The sequence below is a fragment of the Helicoverpa armigera genome, chromosome 1 (genome assembly GCF_030705265.1).
Source record: "Helicoverpa armigera isolate CAAS_96S chromosome 1, ASM3070526v1, whole genome shotgun sequence".
NCBI lineage: Eukaryota > Metazoa > Arthropoda > Insecta > Lepidoptera > Noctuidae > Helicoverpa > Helicoverpa armigera.
The window spans coordinates 795,239-813,553 of NC_087120.1; the positions used below are offsets into that span (position 1 = coordinate 795,239).

General features: G+C 37.1%; 1 protein-coding gene across 1 annotated transcript; it reads right to left on the reverse strand.

Annotated features, from left to right (window-relative positions):
- Positions 1-3,709: 3,709 nt before the first annotated feature.
- Positions 3,710-4,417, reverse strand: LOC126056266 (uncharacterized). Its single transcript, XM_064036791.1, has one exon. It carries the CDS (start codon positions 4,415-4,417, stop codon positions 3,710-3,712), a length of 708 nt encoding a protein of 235 aa, XP_063892861.1.
- Between the last annotated feature and the right edge of the window lie 13,898 nt (positions 4,418-18,315).

The window sequence follows — 18,315 nt, forward strand, 5'->3', positions numbered from 1 at the left end:
GTTAATTAACAGCTTCGCGAAACGTAAAGCAGGTGGCGAAATGTGCATTTTTACTTTTATTTGCTCATTTTGTTTTGTTTGCAGTCCCATGTTTTTAATCTTTCGTGTTTTGGTTGAAAATCCTTTGATTCTTTGTGTGTGCAGCTTAAATATTTAATAGGTTTATCTATGCTAATGTTTTAATGAGCTTTGTTAGTAAGTGGAGTGGAATCTCAGTTGAATCGCGATGCTGCATTTGCGGATACAAAATTATAAGATATCATGTAAATCAAAACAAATACACTAGCGGATTTTTTCATGATTTTACGATTGATTTATTTGTCGTGGTAAAAACCTGTCGCGCTGTTTTAGTTTGTATAGCTAGTTGTCAAATGTTTATTTTCGCTCAGTACTCGCAACACCACTCGAACAAATATATACCGAGTGGAAAAACCTAGCAGAAAATCTGTCAGTGTAAAAACGCTATTGTTTTCACCTAAAACTACTTTTTAAGCATTTGTTTGATTAAGAGTATCCAACGTTTGGCAATTATTTTTTAAAGAATGTCTTGTTTTCAGTCAAAGTTTTTAGTCGATCTGATACTGGCTGAATATCTAATCTTTGTGCGTAATGCCATTCATCTCCATACTGATTTATGAGCCCAAACAAACTATCGGCCGACTAAAACTTTATGTTTGTAGTGTGTCCTCTGACTGTCAATGGAATCTGAAGCAAAATTATAATACTACTATAATACCATAACATTATGATAAATTCATCTGACAAGAGACTGACACGGACCATAAAATTTTATAGCGCACCCATGAGTACCACGTTAATAAAATTTGAAGAATAGCCTTTTGAAATTTTAATGGCCAACTTGAGTTTTTAACGTTTTTATTATCTTTTCACTCATCAAGTGGCATTTCTTTAATCTCATTTACTTAATTAAAGTATTTTTGTAGATAGCTTAAGTAAACAATATTATGACAAAGTAGAACTAATGTAGGTAAATCGTTGTTTGTACGTTTTCTTGAATAAATTTTGCTGAATACACTTTGGCTATTTTCAATTCGGACAAGTAAAGTCAAAGTCAAATGCTTTTATCTCAAACAGGCCTTTGCAGGCTCTTATGAAACGTCACACTAGAAGCCCGGCTCTAAAATAGTTGGTCTCAAGGAGAAAAACCAGTAAGAAACTGTTGAAATGGACACTCTTTTTAAGAAAAAAGTAATATGTCCACAAATACTTGATTACATAACCATGAAAGCTGATTAAGTTACACAAAACAAAGTACTTCCTGAGATTAGCGCATTTAACCAAACAAACTCTTCAGCGTCATAATAAGTATATACACACTACTATATAATATAGTAGTTAAGTAAACATTTACGTGAACGAAACATGAATGGAATTAATGTTAGGAGCCGTCATTCAAAACCTGCTTAAATGCTACCCCGGTTCGCTCACTCGAAATATTTTAATTTAGTTCTCAAAAGACCGCAGTTTCTCTTGTTATTCTGAACCGTTTAAAACAAGGGTTAAAAATATGCGGCGAGGCACACTAAGTTTTTCATTCTCGTTATAAAATGTTGCGAAGTTTATATTAAAATAGAATACAGTTACTGTGATTCTGGTTTTTTTTGTGAAGATGGTTTTTAAAAAACGCAGTTGCGAGCTTTTATTATGGAACACTCGCTTATGTAATATGCAATTATTTTGTTTTATATATATATTTATTTTTTATTTTTGACCACAATGTTTTCTTATTTTATTGACTCCTTGTTGGAGTAGGCTTCATCACCTTTAATTTCAGTAACGAGTGGTGTGTCCCGATACATTCAGGAGCAGGTTTAATTTCAGATAAAAAATAAAAATTGAAGCAGTTTTTTAGACATTCAAGTAAAATTACTAACCCGAGATCCCGTGCCCAGTAATCACGTTATGCCAGTCCAATACCAACATGATAGTCAAGGTGGAAGAATGAATAAACAAAGACAGAATCATCAAAATCTAAAAAAAAAATATAAATCCTGTACCTTATTTTCAACGCTCGATAAATACTAACAAATCTACGCGACCCATACATAAACCAACTTATATTGAAGATAAATATTTCTGAAACACCGTTAGGAGTAGTGTTTGATGCTGGCTCTCAGAATATGAAGGCTTTGTTTGCTGGAGAACCCTCGCCGAGGGCCATGGTGCCAACCACTGTTGCTAGGTTAGTAACATCCTATGTTAATAGACTGTTAAGTGAAGATGGAGTGCAGGGCAGGTTTTATGGATGGAGGATGTGTGCACTAATGCGGCATCAACATCAATGGCGAACACAAATCTCACTTGAGATTTGCTGACGATATCGTCATCATGGCGGAAACGCTGCAGGATCTACAACAGATGCTGAACGACCTGGCTGAATCTTCTCTACGCATCGGCCTACGGATGAACTCGGACAAAACCAAGGTCATGTTCAATGAACATGAATTCTATTGGAACCGATTGCGATACACAGCGCCGTTCTCGAAGTTGTTCGGAAATATGTATACCTCGGGCAGACATTGCAGTTAGGTAGAAACAACTTTGAGGACGAGGAAGAGGAGAATTCAGTTGGGTTGGGCTGCATTTGGGAATCCTAACATCGTCGATCCCACAGTGCCTAAAGAAAAAAGTCTTCAATCAGTGCGTCCTACCTGTCATGACTTACGGAGCCGAAACGTGGACACTGACGGTACGGCTGGTCCACAAGTTTGAAGTCGCTCAGCGGGCTATGGAAAGGGCTATACTCGGCATTTCTCTGAGGGATCGCATCAGAAATGAGGTAATCCATCAGAGAACCAAGGTCATCGACATAGCCCACTGAACCAGCAAGCTGAAGTGGCAGTGGGCTGGCCATATTAGCCGAAGAACCGATAACGGCGATAACCGTTGGGGTAAACGAGTTCTAGAGTGGAGACCACGCCTCGGCAAACGTAGTGTAGGACGTCCTCAGGCACGGTGGAGTGATGACTTGCGCAGGACGGCTGGCAGGAGCTGGATGCGAGAAGCCGAAAATCGATCTCAGTGGCGTGCACTTGGAGAGGCCTATGTTCAGCAGTGGACTACGATAGGCTGATGATGATGATGATGATGATGATGTGTGCACTGTGTGCAATGAAGAAAGGTGCTAGTAAAATACGCACTGACAGAAATCCTGACGATTAAGTTCTAGGCATTAAAATAAAAGCGCCCACATTTTTGGCATCGGTGCAGAGGTGACACTTTTTAAAAGTTATGATCAACTTTTCAACCAAGACCTTATAGTTCACCAGCGTTCATGCATACACAGGTACACTACCTATGCCTTCATTCTGGTAGCCTGGTGGAACGGTAATCTGGCACGACCAGAGAAATATCAGAATGAGGAGGTGCAGGATATACGTGTGTTGAGTGTGTTGTTGTGTGTGGACAGGTTTGGTCAGGAACTCTTCAATGATTCAATTTTATTTAGTTTAAGTCGAAATTATTATATTTAGAAAAAACACTTTAAAGTTAAGTACAAAGATATTTTAGATATGTTGATGGTGAACCGACTACCATCTTGCTACGTCGTACTGAAGAAGAAGGGTGTGTGAGGGGCGCGCGGCTCGCGCGCCGGCGGGCGCCGCTAGCGCCGCCTAGTGTCGCTCGATGGCTTTACGCAGGTGGCGTATACGTCTCCGTGAGTTTTACTTAAATCTGGTAGATGGCGTTAACATATGCCCCCGACCTTGGAAGCTCCTGCTTCCAACGAAGTATCATTTTCTTGTGGCAGCAGAGGACAGATTCTTGTGAATGCTCTTCGCACCGTCCCGGTCGCCGTTTTGATGTCAGCGACTCTGGACACGCCATCTTTTCCTGGAAAGGTATGAAGAATTCTTCCCAAGCGCCACTTTAGAGGCGGAAGATTGTCTTCTTTGATAAGTACGAGTGTATTAGGTGCCAATTCTTCTCTCCTTGTCTTCCATTTTGTCCGGGTCTGCAGCTCCGATATGTATTCCGTGGACCACCTCCGCCAGAAATGTTGTCGCATTTGCTCCACGCGGTCATAGCGGGACAGGCGATGTGAAGCTGTAGCCGTCAGGTCTGGAGTGGCAGGTGCAGTCAGCGGTCGGCCAATCAGAAACAGAGAAGGGCTGAGAGGAAGAAGGTCAGTTGGATCTGCGGACAGTGGATGCATAGGTCGAGAGTTTAGGACGGCCTCGATTTGAGCTAAGATCGTGCTAAACTCTTCATAAGTTAAGTTCGCGTTACCAATGACGCGGCGGATATGGTATTTGCAGGACTTCACTCCTGCCTCCCATAATCCTCCAAAATGTGGTGTATAGGGTGGTATGAAGTTAAACTTTATGTTATCATTAGCTAAAATCTCAGTAATATTATTATGATTATTCTTTAAAAATTGTGTAAATTCCTTCATAGCCCCAATAAAATTCTTACCATTATCAGAAAATATTTCAGATGGTTTACCCCTTCTAGAAATAAACCTTTTCAAAGCTAACATATAAGCCTCTGTTGTTAAACTAGTCACTAACTCCAAGTGAACAGCACGCGTTGAGAAACACACAAATAGGCAGATATAACATTTTTCTAATTTAGCGCCCCTCCCTTTACGGTTCAAAATAAACATAGGTCCTGCATAGTCTACGCCGCATATCATAAAAGGATAACCTGGTTCTAGCCGTTCTGAAGGTAAGTTACCCATTTGTACTGGAACAGTTTTACCCGCAATTCGTGTACATGTCACACACTTATGCACAATATTTCTAGCCAGGTCACGACCTCTGAGCGGCCACCAATTTTCTCGTAAACTAGCCAACAATAATTGAGGACCAGCGTGAAGCAGGCGCTTATGTTCATATTCAAATAACAAGCGGGTGAAGGTATGTTTACTGCACAGAAGGATGGGATGTTTTTTATCATATAAAAAACTTGCAGAATTACTCAACCTACCTCCAACTCTAATAATTTTATTATTATCCAAAAAAAGATTGAGACTAGAAATATTACGATTAATCTTTGAGGGTAATAATTGCCCTTTTGATAACATAATATCGAGATCCGAAAACGATTGTTTTTGTGACATTTGAGTCAACTTAATAACTGAGTTATTTAACTCGTCTACTTGGAGAGGGCCGTATTTACGATTACATTTTAATTTATTGCGAGCGTTATGAATAAAACGTAACATGTAAGAAACTATACGCTTCATACGAATAAACGATGAGAATCTTTCAAAAGGAAACGTATTTGATTAGTTTGATGTACCAACAGAGTGGTAGTTGATTTAATATCTGGCAACTCATTAAAATTAACATTATTACAACTATGATCATAACTAAAATTGCAAAGACGTTCGTGCAAAAATGGCGGACCGTGCCACCAAATATCAGTAGTGCGTAACGCATCCAGCGTGACCCCGCGTGACACTAAGTCAGCTGGGTTGGATTTGCTTCCTACATGTAGCCACTTTAAACTACCAGTGAGTTCGTTAATTTGAACTACCCTGTTTTGCACAAACGTTTTAAGAGTGTTAGGTGACATTCTTAGCCATCCTAACACAATAGTCGAATCAGTCCAGAAATAAACATTGGTAAAATTCAAACGAAGTGACTTTATGATTTTTGTGTACAACTTTGCACCTAATAATGCCCCACATAATTCCAAACGCGGTATAGTTACAGGTTTGACCGGAGCGACCTTCGACTTAGCGCATAACAAACCTACGGACACTTTGGTATTATTATCATCAGAGTACATACGCACGTACGCACACGCGCCGTAGGCATTTTGAGAGGCGTCAGTGAAAATATGCAATTCTATATATTGCATTTTGCTATTTATAACCTGACGTGGTATACGTAATTCACTCAAATAGTCGAGACTGTCAACAATTCTTTTCCAATTAATTAAAATATCATGAGGGACCGGATCGTCCCATCCCAGTTTATACGTCCATAATTTCTGTAGCAATATTTTTGCGAGTATAATAATAGGTGATAATAATCCTAACGGATCGTAAATTTGTGATATTGCGGATAACATAATGCGCTTAGTAACATGACTTCCAGTTAAACTTAGTTTAGTTGTATAGTGTAACTCGTCTGTATTCGCGAACCAACCTAAACCTAGTGTTTTACTTTGACAGGACTCGCCTAGAGATAAATTTTTAATTGTATTTTCGCTTGACAAATCAAAATTAAACAACCATTTTCGTAAAACAAAACAACCCGATTGTAACACAGTCGAAACCTTATCACAAACTTGTAATAATGCCTTTTTATCATCAAATCCGGTTATCAAATCGTCTACATAAAAATCTTGGTAAATAATATTAGCGACCGTCTTATCAGCGCAGTCCGAGCCCAGCTGTTTCAAACATCGCATGCTTAAAAATGGCGCGGACGCCGTGCCGTAGGTAACCGTATTAAGCCGATATACACCGAGCGCATCTAACGGGTTTTCTCTCCATAAAATTAATTGTAAGTATTGTTGGTCGGGTTGGATTAATGTCTGTCTGTACATTTTCTCCACATCTGCACAGGCAATATATGTGTACTGACGAAATCTTAATAAAATGGCAAATAAATCATTCTGTAAGGGTGGGCCAATCAACTGGATATCGTTTAATGATTGCCCGGAAGTAGTTTTTGCACTAGCGTCAAATACTACTCGCAGTTTAGTGGATGTACTATGTTCTCGGAACACACCGTGATGCGGAAGAAAATAATGTGGAGATGGATATGTATCTATTTTAGTCATGTGACCGAGTTCTAAATATTCACGCATAAAATCAAAATATAACTTTTTATAGCTCGGTGTGCACCGACCTAACTTTCGTTCAAGCGCGAGGAACCGACTCTCGGCTTGTTGGTACGAATCGCCGAGTTGATCAGCTGATTCGCGTAGTGGGATACGCACAGAGAAACGACCGTTTTATCACGAGTAGTTGTTTTATAAATAAATCTTCACAATCACGTTCTTCTTTAGACATAGTATCTTTATTTGAGCTTATCTCCTCTAATTCCCAAAATTTCGTTAATTGAACATCTAAGTTGTCGTATGTGTGCGTAAAATTGCATTGAACTCTTTTAACCGATGAACCTTTAGTACCATGTATGGCACCAGATACAACCCAACCTAACTTAGTGTTTTGTAAGTATGGGCCGTTTTTAAGTTTAATTAATCCTTCATTCAAAAGTTCCCAAAACATATCCGCGCCGATTAATAAGTCGATTTTATTAGCGAGATAAAATTCAGGATCAGCGAGTGATACGTTAGTCGGAATCATAAAGTTAGCGATATTATGATCGACAGAAGGTAAAGTTGCAGTAATACAAGGCAAGACAAGACAATTTAAATGCATTTTAAATTCCTTATTTTTAGATCGTAACTGTACTTTGCACAATTGTGTAGATTGGGTTACCGAATTACCTACTCCTGCGACGTGTACTGTGGACTGTATCAAACGAATTTTTAATTTATCGCATAATGTTTTTGTTATAAAAGAATGTTGACTGCCATTATCTAGAATGGCACGAATAGTATGATACTTATTATCATTATCTAATACTTCTACTAACGCCGTAGAAAGAATAACGGGTTCTTGAAATGAGGGATTGTTATCAACTCGTTGACGCGTTGGAGTTGACGTACTGTGTAGCGCAGTACTGTGTCCGCTACCTGTCGCTTTGGACTCGCTACTTGGCGTGGACGCCGCTGGCGCGCGCGCGTCGTTCGCAACTACCGATTTACATGAGCTGTCGTTATCACAACACTCGTCATGAAGAAGCGAATGGTGTTTACGATTGCATTGTTTGCAGGCACCGAACCAGCAATGAGACACGTTATGTCCAGCCCGCAAGCAATTTTTACAAAGTTTATTTTCATCTACGAATAATAATTTGTCCTTCAAAGGAAGGTCATTAAATTTGCTACAAGAATATAGCGAATGATTCTCTTTACACATATTACACCTTTGGTAACGTTTTGAATCATTTTGCGCATTAGGTTTTTGTACCGATTTTGACGAATTATTATTATTATTGCGCGCTGCGAAGTAGCTATGAGAGCTAGCATACTTTGATTGATTGGAGGATGATGGTTTCTTTACAGAACCATCAGATGTTTGCCTACCCGAATCATGCGTACCTTTAATGGATTCTAACATGTCCGCCCTATCGGTAAGAAATATGATCATATCATTTAAGGTTAACTTTTTGTTTTCATGATTAGGTAATTTGGAAAGTGCGCTCTTATGGTTCTCCCACTCCTTTTCGGTGGTAGAATCCATTTTTGACACAATTAGAAATATTAATAACGTGTCCCACTGATCTGTGGGCTCATCTAAACCTTTAAGAGCGCGAATATTTTTTAATACGTTATCTATCAACTTACGAATATGAAATGCAGATTCTTTGTGTAAACCTTGCATTGAAAATAGAGCTTTAACGTGATTTTGAACGAGTAATCTATTATTATTAAACCTATTCTCCAATAAACTCCAGGCTATTGAGTAGTTTTCAGCAGTAAATTGTAACGACTTTATTATTTGACGAGCAGAACCAGTCAGCGCGGATCGCAAGTAGTGGAATTTTTGTATGTTATCTATAGTTTTTGAATTATGAATTAGTGATATGTAGGTATCTCTAAACTCTAACCATTGTTCAAATGAACCGTCAAAGGAGGGCAGTGTGATTGTAGGTAATTTAATGCTTGAGGTCTGCGGACCGTTGCGGACCTCAATCGCATTATTATCACTACTATCTTTACTCTTTAGCATGCTTTTCGCTTTTGAAGTAATGTCATAAAACACATTTTCAAAGGTTTCTCTTTCAATTAATTGTTTTTCTAAGTCTAGTTCTGAATCTTGTAGGTGAAATTCTATGTCATCCTGAATTTTCGAGAACTGTTCTAATAGTGTGTTAATATTGTTACAACGATCTTCTAAAGCTATCTTATGAGATTCTGATAATTCTACGTCTACTAACGATTCTACGTATTTAACGAATAAAGTTAATTTTCCTTTAACCACACCCCTTTTCTTATGGCCTGACCGTTTCTTCAGTCCTGCTGGTTGCCTACTTCCAGAATTTCTTCTTGAAGCGATGTCTTCGGATTCGGCTCGAGGTCCAGTATGTTGAGTGTGTTGTTGTGTGTGGACAGGTTTGGTCAGGAACTCTTCAATGATTCAATTTTATTTAGTTTAAGTCGAAATTATTATATTTAGAAAAAACACTTTAAAGTTAAGTACAAAGATATTTTAGATATGTTGATGGTGAACCGACTACCATCTTGCTACGTCGTACCGAAGAAGAAGGGTGTGTGAGGGGCGCGCGGCTCGCGCGCCGGCGGGCGCCGCTAGCGCCGCCTAGTGTCGCTCGATGGCTTTACGCAGGTGGCGTATACGTCTCCGTGAGTTTTACTTAAATCTGGTAGATGGCGTTAACAACGTGCTTATCTTCTTATTTTATGACTCACAGTTTGTACCTTTTATAATACAGCTTTATTTACTTATAGCTGTTTACTAGAAACTTGTCTGGTAAGCAAGTTAAATACCGCGGCTACGTCTGTATGCAATGAAGTGGCAGCAAGCAATAAATAAGCCTGATTTGCATTGAATTGTGGTGACCGCCATTACCATATTTCAAGTTATTTTTAATTAATCGTTCCTTTTGTTTGTGAAGGATGGGTTTTAATTACGGCAGCTTATCACAGTTGTAATTTGTACGACTGATTTATTTCTTTCACTTTTTATACTTATAATATTGTGTTGAATTTGTATTATGGCTGTATGTATTAAAAATATTGTAATTAGAGTCGTCATGGCCTGTTGGGTAAAGAACCAACCTCTCAAATATGAGTGTGTGGGTTCAATTCCTGGGCAGGCAAGTACCAAGGTAGTTGTTAAAAGTTTATATGGACTTTCTAAGCATATCAATGACTGTGTTTCGGAGAGCACGTTAAACTGTAGGTTCCGGCTCTCATTTGAATAAATTTGGGGTATTACGGGCAGTCAGTAGCTAAAAAGTATGACCACCAGTCTTACCAATTGGTATTGGGTTGCCCGGGTAACTAGGTTGAGGAGGCCAAATATGCAGTCAGTCGCTTCTTGTAAAAGTAGAAGAAGTATGTGTAGTATTTCTTAAATCTATTGCGAATATACAAACAGACCAACAGAGATTTTTTTATTTCATAAAACATAGTATTTTTAAACTTCACTAACAAATAAAACAAGATCAATATCGTTCTAAACCAGAAGTTAATAATAAAATAAGTTTCCCGTTTCGAATGGAAAGCCGGGAAATATTTCACAAGTATGAACGGTGGTCAACTTGAACTGAACTACTAACTTTCTTACAGATTGGATGAAGACTACCGATTCGAATCTAAGATTTTTAAAAGTTATTTTTCCTTTTGTTAAAAACTCACAATGTTACTGTATTGTAGGAAGATTAGGCTGTTTTTTGTATTTAAAATATTTGAAGTCGTAAAACCAGGGATACAACCTTACCTTACTAAGCTATCAAATTGTCCAGGTTAATTAGGTCAGATCCTGAACATGAGTAAGCACGATTATAATTTTTTAAAAGACTTAATAAACATAACCTCTTGACATATAATCTGATCAAACAAATATCAAATGTTTTGTGCTGTTTTGTTAAAAGTGACATCAAAGAATACATCCTACTTATATCCTATTTTTTTATATTATAAATGTGAAAGTTTGTGAGAATGTATGGATGTATGTTTGTTACTCAATCACAAAAACAAAAACGGCTGGGCCAAATTTGGTTGAAATTTGGTATGTAGATAAGTGATACCCTGGATTAACACATAGGCTACTTTTTATCAACACACCACGCGGGCAAAGCCGTGAGCGGAAGCTAGTTTTAAATAGGTACTTTAACCAAATATTTTTTTCAAAGTGACATGAAGGTCGACATTGGAAGGCACACAAGTTTTTTTCCATGTACTCACTGTTTTCAGTATGACAAAATGTATTTATGTGTGCAATAAAAAAAAATAAGGCACACATTTTTTCCATGTACTCAACTAAAAACTTTTCTATAGCTTCGTGCAATACACAAAACTTCAAGAATAGCTATACAAAGTAACTGGCCATACAAACACTTTCGTTCCTCCCGTAGCGGTCCAATTCTTAGCAACCGTCATGGCGTGCATTGAATTAACTTTTTCTTTGTGTGCAACTTCCACTGGGAGTTGTCGCCAGTAGGTACTCTCGATAACTCGCACTTGGCCGTTTTCGAAGTTGTGTGAGAACAATTCCATCGAATGTTATTGAAAATTGTTTTGGAGTCTCTCTTAGGGTGTATGCCTGTGGCTTTTTTGTGAATGAGAGATACAAATTAATGACATCCTGTAGATACTAGCTACCTTCAGCGGTTTTAACTTTGCGGAGGGAACTTCTTAACTTATTTGGACTAAAAGTAGCCTAAGTATTATTCTGATGTATATGAAATGTATACTGTAAAGTTACATCAACCTCCATTGAAGGCTTAAAAAAACAGAGACACTCTAAACTTTCGCCTTTGCAACATATACGCTAATGTAATATTTTTTCTTATTTTCGGCTATAATGCTATATTGGTGTAGGAAAACAGGAATCGTTTAATTAATGGCCAACCGATTAAAACCCCTCTGCACAAAACATACCCCACCGTAATTAACAGCCCAAAAACAAAAAACATAAATTAATGACGCCGAATACCTTAACAGGATAAAAAGTTAAATAAAAGATATGTGGAAAAATTCAAAGCCTTTTCATATAATGCAACTTCTGTGTAACGTTCACGGAGGAAGGAAAGATAGCAGAGATACCATCAGGCAGGTAGGTCAGGCGCCTTCTTTTAGGTCAACTAAGGTGGGCGTGACCAAAACTAACAAGACGTTCGGATTCCTTGAGAGATCTGTTAAAGATGTAATTAAACTAATCTTAGTACCTACCTAATTATGTAATTAAACTTAGTAATGCCTTCTTTTGCTTTAAGCCCCTTATAACATCATTGTAACATTATGGTATGCAAATAAATATGAATATGAAGATTTGTCTTGTTTTACATTATGACACGTCTTCATCATCTTCCGAGCCTTATCCCAAGTCTAACCAGTCTAACTGGATGCAGCTGAGTACCAGTGTTTAACAAGGAGCGACTGCCTATCTGACCTGCTCAACCCAGTTACCCGGCCAATTAGATGACCTTCGTTAAGACTGGTGTCAGACTTACTTGAGCACCCTTACTTGAGAAGACAAATCTTTACCCACTTTCCCACCACGACTTTGTACTGTACATTATGACATCTCCACTCATCATTTTGTTCTTCATGGTAAAATAGTACAATTCGTGGTACAAACAAGCAATGTTTTCATTGTTGAAGCTCTGTACAATAAGTTGTTTGCAGTTTTTTACAGCCAGGGAACGTTGCAGCTGATACCAGTCCTTCGTATGGTGTGCGTAAATTATTTTAACGCATTTTTTAAAGTGGTATTCGACTGAATTGTTTTTTTTTTATGTTGGTTGTACAGGTTTGTCTTTTTAATTGGTGAAGGATTTTGATAGTTGGTAGTAATAAAAATACATCATAATACAAGTATCTTTTGTATAAAGCTACCTAGCTTTTGGCTGATAAGTATTTTTTAAGTTTTTAGTTATATTTTAATTCCTTATATAATTTATTATGTACTCCCCTTATCTACTCTCCTTATATACTTCCTTACATACTTTATTATGTTCTCCCTCATATACTACTCTTATGTACTCCCCTTATGTACTCCCCTTATGTACTCCCATTATGTACACCCCTTATGTACTCCCCTTATGAACTTTCTTATTTACTCCCCTCATATACTTTATTATGTACTCACCTTATGTACTCCCTTTTATACTTCCTTACGTACTACCCTTATGTAATCCCCTTCTAAGGGCTTATAAGTGCCTATTGTAGCCCATCCAAAACTTGAACCGTACTTAGGGTTCTATCAACCGGCTCGACAGATCTCATCTAAATAAGTTTAGTAATTACGCAGTGTTTTGCAATTATCAACACGTCACTGTCGTAATCAATGTTTATTCATACAATTTAAATCGAAAATATTATTCCGAAATGAAAGCAACTTTTGCAATATTAATTAAAATATATTAAAACAACGAATTTCTTATTTTTGGTTTTCATTTTGCCTTTTAACTTTAATGAAGTGTATTATTTATGATTAAATTAACCGCATGAGAGAGATTTATTATTATTAATTGATATTCAGGTTTCGCTTTGTTTGTAATAAACAGGAATTATTTCATTTATTGCATTTATGACTGGTTTTAATATTCATTCATTTCGTATTGTACACAGAGAATGAAATTAATTAAAATTAATCGAATTTAACTCATGAGTGCCCACGCTGTCAAAAGCTATATTATTTTTGCCTTATCCATCTATTATGTAGGTATCTTATTAAAATAGTTAGATCAAAGATCTTGATGCTCGAACAAAAGAGGGCTTTGTTATCTAAGTTAATATTGTTACTTAGTAAGGGCGGCCTCATACAACAGGAATGGCTTTCTGAATTCCGATCCCTTATTAAAAATCTTTATAAAGAAAAGAAAGCGCTGAAGTGCAAACAAAATACCTAGTCATCTTGCATATCAGATATTGACAGACACAGATCAGACACATTATTGTTTCAAGAATTAATACAGACGTGCGTTCTGATCAAATCTGAACTTGCATGTTTTACGCACACACACACACACACACCGTAATAAGATTCAGAACTTTCTCTTGTCGCAGTGTTCGTTGAAAACAGAAGAATATTTGATTATTCGAAATCTTAAGACAAATAGTCCTTCCAGTGTCTTATGAAATTCAGTTTCTTTAATTAAGCAACTGAATTCACTAAGCCACTACGAAGACTAACTAACTATAAAGCAATACTGTAAAAACAGACTACATAACACAATATAACGTAGTACATAGTAATAATTAGTAAGTTGGTAACGTTAGAACGCGGCAAAATAACTGAGTTCCTGTTTAACTGCGGTGAAAGCTGTGAAGCTTACCTTCATGCTATCACATTTCTATATTTAACTAAGGCTAGTCCCACATGAGCACGTTACATTCTCCAATGCGTAGTTCTAGTACACAATGCAACTGATTTTCACTCAGCTGATTTCCAATACCTATTGCTAATACAGCCTACACCGCAGTGTCAGCAATCAATGCAGGCTAAAATGTGCCTACACAAACGTCCACGAGGATCATCATATTGGATTTGTAATGACCTTTCTTAGCTAGTCATGTATTGTCATCACAACTCAGAACGTGTGCAAAATTTCATCCTAATTGAAGACCGGGAAGTAGGTTAAATTAAGCTTCACATAGTTACAAGTAAAACTAATAATTATAAGCGTGTTAAAAATTGAACAACGTGCGAACCGATGCTGGCTCGAGATCACTCGGCCGAGCAGTAGGCAATTATCAAGCATATTATTATGGAGTGATGAAGGCATAACTCAGCTTACACATAACCAGTTAACACTTAGACCATTTAAATCGGTAAATTGCCATTTTCTGAGTACGAGTACATAGCACCGCATTAATAGTAGTTATAGGTATTTGGCTAAGCAGTCACAAGTAGCTGACTTTGTTGAGGCAAAGTTGAGTCTGTTTTTGTCATTATTTCAATCGTGGTTCAGTGTGAGACAGGCTTACCGCAGTATCACGTTACTGTCTATTTAACTAACAAAACTGTCGACGCGGTAACTGCGGGAGCGAGTTGAACTGATTTCAACAGTTTAGTAGAAATACTAAACTGTTGGTTCAACTTTAACAATCTGCTTACATGTGAAAATAGTACAAAAGGATTGTTGAAATGAAGAGACAAAAAGTTACCACGAATAAGCATGTAGACTATACTAACTTTTTATGTAAAAAGTATTTCTGCCATATTTTTGATGCCAAACAAAATTTTGCTAGTAACCAACAGTTTACCAAAAATAAATAAGTATTTTGGTAAATTGATATCAACTTTTAAGACAAGAGAGACCACAGTATTCTATCCGACAAACTTACCTACTAATAGTAAACATAAGAAAGGTTTAAAAATCTCAATAAGAATAAGAATACCCACAAAAGAAAGCTGTACCTACATTGATCTTTGAAGCGGAACAACATAACAAGATTAGGTACCTCTTGACTGCGGTACCTCAAGAATATTTGTTTGATTCATTACGCAAATGGCCTTTTGAAACGACTTCAAAGTGTACCTTAACGGTATCCTGTTTGTTTAACCCACGTATGACAAATAATTGGATATTTTAAACGAGAAAAGGAGAAATGATAAAGGCATTCGTATTTACTTAAGAAAGTAAAAAGACGAAATGAAAAAGTTGAAATTATTGTTTTACTGACAACAAAGTAAACATATTTCAATTGTGTTCCAATGTGTCCTCGGGGATCTTCGTAAAGTGGGAACCAAACTTTTGTACGCAGATTTCTAGCAAAGGACATACTTTTGTACATCAAACACATTAAAATCTATAGATATAATAAAATGATAGGAAAGCCAAAACTACATTTAACATTTTTTAAAAAGAACAATTGGGGGGTGATCGATGTATAATCGATTCTGAACCCAAATATATAGTTTTTAGAATTTTTGTCTGTATGTCTATGTCTGTTTGTTTGCTCTGTTACCTAGCTTACAGCCTACAGTTATGTGACTTGATAGTGACTAAGTTTACCTACATAAAGTGTTAAGTAACTTTAGTAACAAGTAAGCACTTTATCGATAAACTCAGTGTTGAACACACGTTTATAAGTTATACGAGTTCGCGGCAGTTAATTATTAAGTTATGATATTGTTGTCGTAGTTAACTCAGTGGCGGATTAACCCTATAAGCACAACAAGCACGTGCTTGGGGCCCCTGTTCTCCAGGGGCCTCCATCCTCTGCTGGCGTTTCATTTTATACCTACATTTTATCGAGATTCATCCACAATAAATCCGAAATCACAAGGCGCGAGCAGTTCGGGAGTGACCCTTCATACACCCCCGCCTATAAACTTGATTGGTCGCAGTGCTGTTGATTGTTGTACGATCGCAGTGATTTTTTTTTTCAATTGTGCAGTTGTTATACAATTTTTTTTCGGCTTCTACTCATCGTTGGGCAAAGAATTAATAGGCAACGATAGCGTTCCGAAGTCGCTATCGTACAGTCGTTGGGAAGCTCACGCTGTAACTACGAGTGCAATATAACAAACATATCCGAAAATTTTGGATGCTTTAGATCAGTGGTCCTGGTGGTGGTGGGCTGGTGGTGCCTGGAGGCATTCCAAGTGGTCCGCGGACCACCGGTTAAGTCCGCGGACGTTGTTATCGATCTTACGTTATCCATATTACTTGTCCCACAGAAAGAAATGAAGGTTTGAAATGTAGCCCTTTTACAAAATTTTAGTTCTGAGTCTTAAAACATAATCAAGATTTCCCGCTCGCTTCGCTCGCGTTTTCAAAAACTATATGTCCTCGTTTTTACATTTGTCAACAAATTAAAAGTTAAGTACGTTTGGGCTACATTGTACGTAATTTTGGTTCTGCAAGTCTATAATAAAAATAATTAAAATTTCGCGCTCGCTTCGCTCGCGTATTCAGAAACTATGTGCCTTCGTTTTTGCATTTGTCAACAAACAAAAAATTAAGTACGTTTGGGATAAATTTTACCTCCGTACGGGTCCGAAAAAAATTTCGCGCTCGCTTCGCTCGCGCATTTGAAACTACATGTGCATCACGCTCGCTTCGCTCGGTCAATTTCTTCAACCATCTATTTCCATTTAAGTAATAGGGGGTCTACACAGGCTCTGTGCTTAGGGCCTCGGATACTCTTAATCCGCCACTGAGTTAACTATTTGCTGTTTTCGAAAATGAGATAAAGTTAGAATGGAATTCGGTTTATGCCTATCGCTGGCTTGTGTCTGCTATTCCACCTCATCTCAATGAAACTATGTATTCTATATATTAGCATATCATCTGCCTAGCCTTTTCCCGACTAGGTTGGGGTCGGCTTCCAGTCTAATCGAATACAGCTGAGTACCAATGTTTTACAAGTGACTTCCTCAACCCAAATTACCCATGCAACCCTTTAGTGGATAATTGGACTTTCTAGCTTCTGACTACCCGTAATGACAGCCAATGATGTTCAAATGACAGCGAAAAATACACAGTAACCTTATATGAATACACATTTTATATACTATGTTCAAAACTTTATATTATTCTTCACAGAAATTCATTGTATTCCTATGCTAAATGTCGTAGGTAGCGGTTTAGTTATTTTTTTCTAAGAGCAAAATACCTATGTACCCATACTTACCTACTTATAAAAGGTATGGTAGGTTAAGTTAGAATTTAACGTCAAATATATTTAAAAAAGGGGCATAAAAATGATCATAACGATCCAACTCGTTAAAACTCCACGAAATAGAGGTGTTATGGAAATATCCGAATATCCGCGAAAGTATCCGCCGCTGAATTATCAACATACCACCGGATCATTTCAGTCCATTGAGAGATTAGTTTGTATACTAAAATGTATGAACAAAATATCCGCATCATAGGTACATATTTTTAATTAAATTACCGTAGTGAGTTTGCTCAACAGTGACCATATATGGTTGTTATTTTAATAGAGGCATTAAATTTAAAAAACGAACAATATAGACGACTATGTTTCTGAAAAGTTTGTTCACCGTTCACACTAGGAAGCGGTTAAAAGGGGGTATCCTTTTAAAAGGTGCCTTGAAAATGTGCTAATTTAGTTAACCTAATTCCAAATAATTTATTTGACTTAATCGTAATATCTCATTCTATGTATTAGTGATATGATTTATAAGCCCTAACAAACTATCGGACGACGAAGAGTTTGTAGTGTGCTTTATATAAAAAAACCTTTACATTAAAATTTTGGTCCACACTTTTATCTCTAAATTTAGTTTTTACTATAACGTGCTTTCCAGTTTAATGCGCGCATTAATTCCAATTTGAACCATTATAACAGAAACATGAATTTGGTTTCACATAGGTATACTAATCCTCATTATACACGAAATTGGTTAATTTGTATGAATGCTGTTTTGTTACTATCGGTGCTAGTTATTATCAGCCCTTTTTATTTTGATATAAATAGTATGAAGCTACAGCTTACAATAATTATGAAAAAAAAAAAATGAAAACGACTCCCAAAAACACTGGAAATAAAAACTGTTATTTTTCTTTAAAAGTTCAAAAATACCTTGTCAAGAAACTGTCA